Source organism: Crinia signifera, chromosome 7, assembly GCF_055691185.1.
Source record: "Crinia signifera chromosome 7, ASM5569118v1, whole genome shotgun sequence".
NCBI lineage: Eukaryota > Metazoa > Chordata > Amphibia > Anura > Myobatrachidae > Crinia > Crinia signifera.
This window is the reverse complement of record NC_139223.1, coordinates 3862256-3869117: the sequence shown is the minus strand read 5'-3', so window position 1 is coordinate 3869117 and position 6862 is coordinate 3862256. Positions and strand designations below refer to the sequence as shown.

At 45.1% G+C, this 6862-nt stretch overlaps 1 protein-coding gene across 1 annotated transcript; it reads left to right on the top strand.

Annotated features, from left to right (window-relative positions):
• Positions 1-781: 781 nt before the first annotated feature.
• LOC146020640 (taste receptor type 2 member 9-like) lies at positions 782-1594 on the top strand. Its single transcript, XM_083153900.1, has one exon. It carries the CDS (start codon positions 782-784, stop codon positions 1592-1594), a length of 813 nt encoding a protein of 270 aa, XP_083010026.1.
• Positions 1595-6862: the final 5268 nt, after the last annotated feature.

The following is a 6862-nucleotide window of genomic DNA, read 5'->3' as shown; positions in this document are numbered from 1 at the left end:
TCATTTGTTCTTACTTGTGTTCTTAATCATTTTAAGAAAAATAGTTTTTGTTTTGTTTGTTTTTTTCATTTCCTCAGTGATGTAGTAGGGCAGTATGGACGGTGTAATGGTTATACTGAGGTCATGGGTTCTATCCCCACCATGTGTTATATATACTGGGCAGTACGGATGGTGTAATGGTTACATTACTGCCTCACAGCACTGAGGTCATGGGTTCTATCCCCACCATGTGTTATATATACGGGGCAGTACGGATGGTGTAATGGTTACATTACTGCCTCACAGCGCTGAGGTCATGGGTTCTATCCCCACCATGTGTTATATATACGGGGCACTACGGATGGTGTAATGGTTAGCATTACTGCCTCACAGCGCTGAGGTCATGGGTTCTATTCCCATCATGTGTTATATATACTGGGCAGTACGGATGGTGTAATGGTTACATTACTGCCTCACAGCACTGAGGTCATGGGTTGTATTCCCACCATGTGTTATATATACGGGGCAGTACAGACGGTGTAATGGTCAGCATTACTGCCTCACAGCACTGAGGTCATAGGTTCTATCCCCACCATGTGTTATATATACGGGGCAGTACGGACGGTGTAGTGGTTAGCATTACTGCCTCACAGCACTGAGGTCATGGGTTCTATCCCCACCATCTGCTGTCACTATATCACTAAGGGAACCAGGACAGGTCGCCCGTCTGTGCAGAATGCAGCTGTCTGTGCAGATTGTGATAGACATTACTTTAGGTTTAATTGGGATATATGGAATCATCATGAACTCCGCCATCCTCGCTGTGTACATCAGGCTCTGGGAAACGATCACAAGTCCTGGTGCCAGTGACCCAATCCTGCTCTCTATGGCTCTCACCAACGTCCTCCTAGTGTGTCATTCCTTGCAGAGCTATTACTTGTATTTGTTTCAAACTCAAATGAGCACAACAATATTTTTGTTTAGGTATTACGCCCTGTTTGCCCTGTACGGTGTGAGTTTTTGGAACACGGCCTGGCTCTCCATCTGCTACTGTGTGAAACTCGTCACTGTTACCCACCGGATATTCTTCTGGGTGAAAATGCGTTTTTTCTCTTCTGTTACCAAACTGCTCCTAGGATCAGCCATAGGGTCAGTCCTGATGAATTTGCCCTTCTTATGGACAACACAGATACTTTTACTACGGGACACAAATATTACTGATGAAATACTTGGTTTCACAAGGAAGATAGACGTCGCTTATACTGCAGTGAACATGATGGTCAGTTACTTCCTGCCCTTTACCCTGACTCTCACCTGTATTGGGCTCAGCGTGACGTCTCTTCTGCACCATGTCTGGAAGATCCGGAAGAACGTATCCCAGGTCACCTCATCCCCCCAGGACCAGGCTCTTGTCCGGGCGGCTGTGACAATGACGCTTCATGTGCTGATGGACCTGACCTTCCTTATAATACTTATTTACATGTTTTCTGTAGAATTTGTTGTCAGTTCTGTGATAACAATATTATTCTGGATGTATCTCTTATCGTACCCATCAGTACAATCTTGCATACTAATATTTGGAAACCTCAAATTAAACAGAAGTCTCTTCAGATGAGAATTAATCAACATCATCATCATCATAATCATCATCATAATCATCATCATCATCATCATCAAGAGATGATACCATGGACTTGTAGTTGGACATCTGTCATTTGTTCTTACTTGTGTTCTTAATCATTTTAAGAAAAATAGTTTTTGTTTTGTTTGTTTTTTTTCATTTCCTCAGTGATGTAGTAGGGCAGTATGGACGGTGTAATGGTTATACTGAGGTCATGGGTTCTATCCCCACCATGTGTTATATATACTGGGCAGTACGGATGGTGTAATGGTTACATTACTGCCTCACAGCACTGAGGTCATGGGTTCTATCCCCACCATGTGTTATATATACGGGGCAGTACGGATGGTGTAATGGTTACATTACTGCCTCACAGCGCTGAGGTCATGGGTTCTATCCCCACCATGTGTTATATATACGGGGCACTACGGATGGTGTAATGGTTAGCATTACTGCCTCACAGCGCTGAGGTCATGGGTTCTATTCCCATCATGTGTTATATATACTGGGCAGTATGGACGGTGTAATGGTTAGCATTACTGTCTCACAGCGCTGAGGTCATGGGTTCTATCCCCACCATGCGTCATATATACGGGGCAGTACGGACGGTGTAATGGTTATAGCATTACTGCCTCACAGCACTGAGGTCATGGGTTCTATCCCCACCATGTGTTATATATACTGGGCAGTACGGATGGTGTAATGGTTAGCATTACTGCCTCACAGCGCTGAGGTCATGGGTTCTATCCCCACCATGGGTTATATATACGGGGCACTACGGATGGTGTAATGGTTAGCATTACTGTCTCACAGCGCTGAGGTCATGGGTTCTATCCCCACCATGTGTTATATATACGGGGCAGTACGGATGGTGTAATGGTTACATTACTGCCTCACAGCGCTGAGGTCATGGGTTCTATCCCCACCATGTGTTATATATACGGGGCACTACGGATGGTGTAATGGTTAGCATTACCGTCTCAAAGCGCTTAGGTCATGGGTTCTATCCCCACCATGTGTCATATATACGGGGCAGTACGGACGGTGTAATGGTTATAGCATCACTGCCTCACAGCACTGAGGTCATGGGTTCTATCCCCACCATGTGTTATATATATACAGGGCAGTACGGATGGTGTAATAGTTATATTACTGCCTCACAGCGCTGAGGTCATGGGTTCTATCCCCACCATGTGTTATATATACGGGGCAGTACGGGCGGTGTAATGGTTAGCATTACTGCCTCACAGCACTGAGGTCATGGGTTCTATTCCACCATGTGTTATATACACGGGGCAGTACGGATGGTGTAATGGTTACATCCCCACCATGTGTTCTATCCCCACCATGTGTTATGAATCCGGAGGTACCCCTGTGGCAAGCCACCATGTGTTATATATACGGGGCAGTACGGATGGTGTAATAGTTATATTACTGCCTCACAGCGCTGAGGTCATGGGTTCTATCCCCACCATGTGTTATATATACGGGGCAATACGGACATTGTAATGGTTAGCATTACTGCCTCACAGCACTGAGGTCATGGGTTCTATCCCCACCATGTGTTATATATACGGGGCAGTACGGATGGTGTAATAGTTATATTACTGCCTCACAGCGCTGAGGTCATGGGTTCTATCCCCACCATGTGTTATATATACGGGGCAATACGGACATTGTAATGGTTAGCATTACTGCCTCACAGCTCTGAGGTGATCTGCAAGGAGGGTGTGTGTTGCAGGTGCTCCAGAGAAGGTAGAGACTCAGACTTTTGCAGTAGCTCCTCCTCTGGGAATCCCCAAGCCAGGGGACCCTGGTGGGGGAAGCTTGCAGGCAAGGGCCTGCTGTACCTTTCTATGGTACGTGGAGGAGGCCGTGCAGTTGAGAGCCGGTCCAAGAGGAAGAACATCCCTGCTGTTGCAACACCTGCAGCAGGAGCCTCAGACAAAGATACAGTGAGTACAATGGAAAATGTCCCCCCGGATGAATCCGGAGGTACCCCTGTGGCAAGCCAGCCACGGGGGGAAATGATGGAAGAACCCGGCGGGGATGCAAACGCCGGTGGTGACATAGCAGTCGCTGCAGGGGGACCTGGTGAAATGGTGTCAGAAGAGTCTGAGGAAGAAATGCAGTCTGAGGATGAAGACTTAAGTGCAGAAGAAGATAATGCTTTTGAGAAAATGGGTCTGGAGGAATTAAATAAAGAGGCGAAAAAAGTTTACCAAAGAGTCTATAAAGCAAAGAAAAAGAGAAATTCTTGCCTTTCATGGGAGCGCCATGTATGGAGAGATAAGATTGTTACAAATTCAAAAATATTGTCAAAATTAAAGACTCATATTGCAAAAAAAATGAAAGGTGAAAGAAAAAGCAAAGATTTACCTCAGGCGGAGAAAGGGTTAATTGCAAGCCAGGAGCTTCAGGATTCCCTTGCTCCAGCTGATGCAGATGAGTTAATGGAGAGCAGCTGCAAAGTAGGCGGCCTATTCCCTGCAAGTCCAGATCAGCTGATGGAAAAAACCAGCAGCATGGAGATGCAGCTGCAGATTGAGAAGCCCATGCAAATGAACTCAGAGGAAAAGAGAGTGCAGCTAACAGCTGAGGTGGAAGGCACTGAAAAGATGAAGCAGGTCCCCCGGGACACAGTAAGTATGAAAGTTGCAAATGTTGTGTCCCGGGGAGACTCTGGTGCAAAGTCTGAAACCAATGAAAAAAACTGTATGATACGGGACAGTGCTCTAACTCCGGCTGTGGGTGCAGGTAAAGGGGAAAGTTTTGTCTACATTGCAGACAGTACTCCCAACCTTGCAGGGACAGCTGGGGGAGGGGGAAATATGGACAGTGAAAAAATGGATACAAATTGTGCGATGAAGGATGATGGGCAGATGCCCGGACCGAGCAATGTCACTGCTAATGCCCAAAAATGTTTTAAAGGTGTTAAAGAAACGTTTGAGAGTAATAATAATGTTTCTACCAGAAATGTAAAATTGTGTGAAGCTGAAAAGTTGGCACAGGGCCAAAAATGTTTAAATAAGGCAAATTTAAAGGCTGATGAGGCACAAATAATGCAAACTGTATATGGGGATGTACTAGTACCTGAAAGAGCTGGGGCTGCTTTCAAGTTGATTGCAGAAAACATCCGTACAAAGAAAGTGCAGGTAAAAGCCGGTGATGGTACTGGAGTTTCTGAGCTTGGAACTCCAGACCCAATTCAAATGCCAGCACCTATATCTTATGCCAATATGATAAAACAAACAAATAAAAGAAATGAAGACAGACAAAGTCAGGTCATGAGCCAGAGTGTAATTCAGAGAAGGAGAAATGTGATACAGTTTAAGTGGGTTCAGTCAGATCCGGTCCCCACAAAAGAAAAATGTCTTAATTTAATCTTTACTCTGGATTGCAGTGCTCATGACCTAACGGCATGTATTCATCCAGAAAGGTCTCAAATTTTTGATCTCAGTTTTGTTTTTATGAGGAAAATGAATGAGGTTGTAGACCAATGGCAAGTAAGAAAATTTGAAGAAGCTTATAAGGGCTATGAAATTGTATCAGTGTCAAAACCAGAGAATGTCAGAGCAAGGATATTGGTGAGGGATGAAACTATCCCAGCTGACGACATAAAGTACTGGTTGAGTAGACAATGCATCTGGATAGGGGACATGGTTAAGGTTGGACACACCTTAGGAGTCTGGGAGGTGCATGGTCTGTGCAGATAAGATTACACCAAGTTGAAGGAAGGACAAAACATCTCCCTTCGGCTGCTTATATCGGGAGAGACCGTATACAGGTGTTCTATCCAGGCCAGCCAAGGACCTGCTTTCGTTGTGGCGAAGAGGGGCATATGAGCAGTGAATGTGGAAACGTAAAATGCTCCCTCTGCAACGAGGCAGGTCACCCCTCGAGGTCGTGTAACATAGTAAAATGTAACTTGTGCGGCCTTGAGGGGCATCCCTACAGTAGATGCCCAGAATCTATGCGCCATATGGATAGAACACCTGGAGCGGGAACAAAGGGGAAATTCAAAAAGGCTACAGTAGAAGAGGAGACTCTGGTAGTTTGGGAAAGAGACAAAGATTCAGAAAGGGAGGAACAGTTTCAGGAAGTGAGGAAGAGGAAAAGTGCCACAAAAAGGAAAGGGGATGAAGAGATAGTGAGCATATCCAACAGGTTTCTAGTTTTTTCCGAAGAAGATGAGGATAGTGAGGAGGAGGAGGAAGTCTATAAGGAAGGGGAGACTTTAGCTCTTAGGAAAGTTGAGAAAGAAGTAGGGAAGAGAAAGAAGAAAAAAGCAAATAAGAAAGGGAAAACGCAAGGGAAGAAAAGTAAGAAGGAGGAAGGAAAGGGGGAGAAAATAGAAAAAGTAGCCTTGGAGACAGGGAAAGTGGTAAAATTAATTAGTTCAAAAGAGAAAAAGGGAGAAGGGGAGCATGAAACAATACACAGAGAGGTGGTGACAAGGGATGAAGGAGAGCAAGGTGACCCGGAAAGAAACAGAGTCAACTTGCTAAATGTCTCAGACAGGCCTCCTGATCCTGTAAAAAGGAATGATGGTTTGTCTGAGGGTATGGCTGAGGATATGGATGTGTTGGGTGGTGGTGAATGTAAGGATGGTGGTGGGTCTGGTGTAAATAAGTAAAGGATTTGGTATTGCCCTACACTATGTTTTTTTGCATGGATCCTCACCCCATAAGATGTGCCACAATTAATGTGGCTTCTATACATTCTGAGCGAGCTCGGTTCATGGCTTTTGATTTTTTTAGAACAGCAGAGGTAGACATCTTTTTCCTCCAGGAGACCAGACTGAGGACCCTAGAAGCCTTGCATAAGGCTAAAAGGGAATGGAGTAGGGGGCCCTCATTCTGGTCTCTTGCGGCCGAGCCGTATACTGGGGTGGCGGTACTTTTTTCCGACATGGTAACCGTGCACAGAATCATAGAAATTGAAGTAGGAAGATGTATGGTTTTGGATGTCACCTTTAGAGGACATGACCTAAGGCTGATCAATATCTATGGTCCCCAAAAAGCTTGGGATAGGAAATGTCTTTTTGAGGTGATAAAACCATTCTTATTCACAGCCCAACAGGTCGTTTTTGGTGGTGATTATAACACTGTTGTAAGAACCAAAGACAGAGGAGGTACCAGAAGCAGTAGGACCTTGGGCTATGATGCAAATTATTTAGTTAGAATGGTTAGAGAGGCTGGTCTGGTGGATGTCCATATTAGGCATACTCCGGACCTCACTGGGTACACTTTTTATAGCGGT

What these genes read in the sequence shown, in the direction of transcription:
- LOC146020640 (XM_083153900.1), top strand. Translation starts at nt 782, where the DNA reads ATGAACTCCGCCATCCTCGCTGTGTACATCAGGCTCTGGGAAACGATC.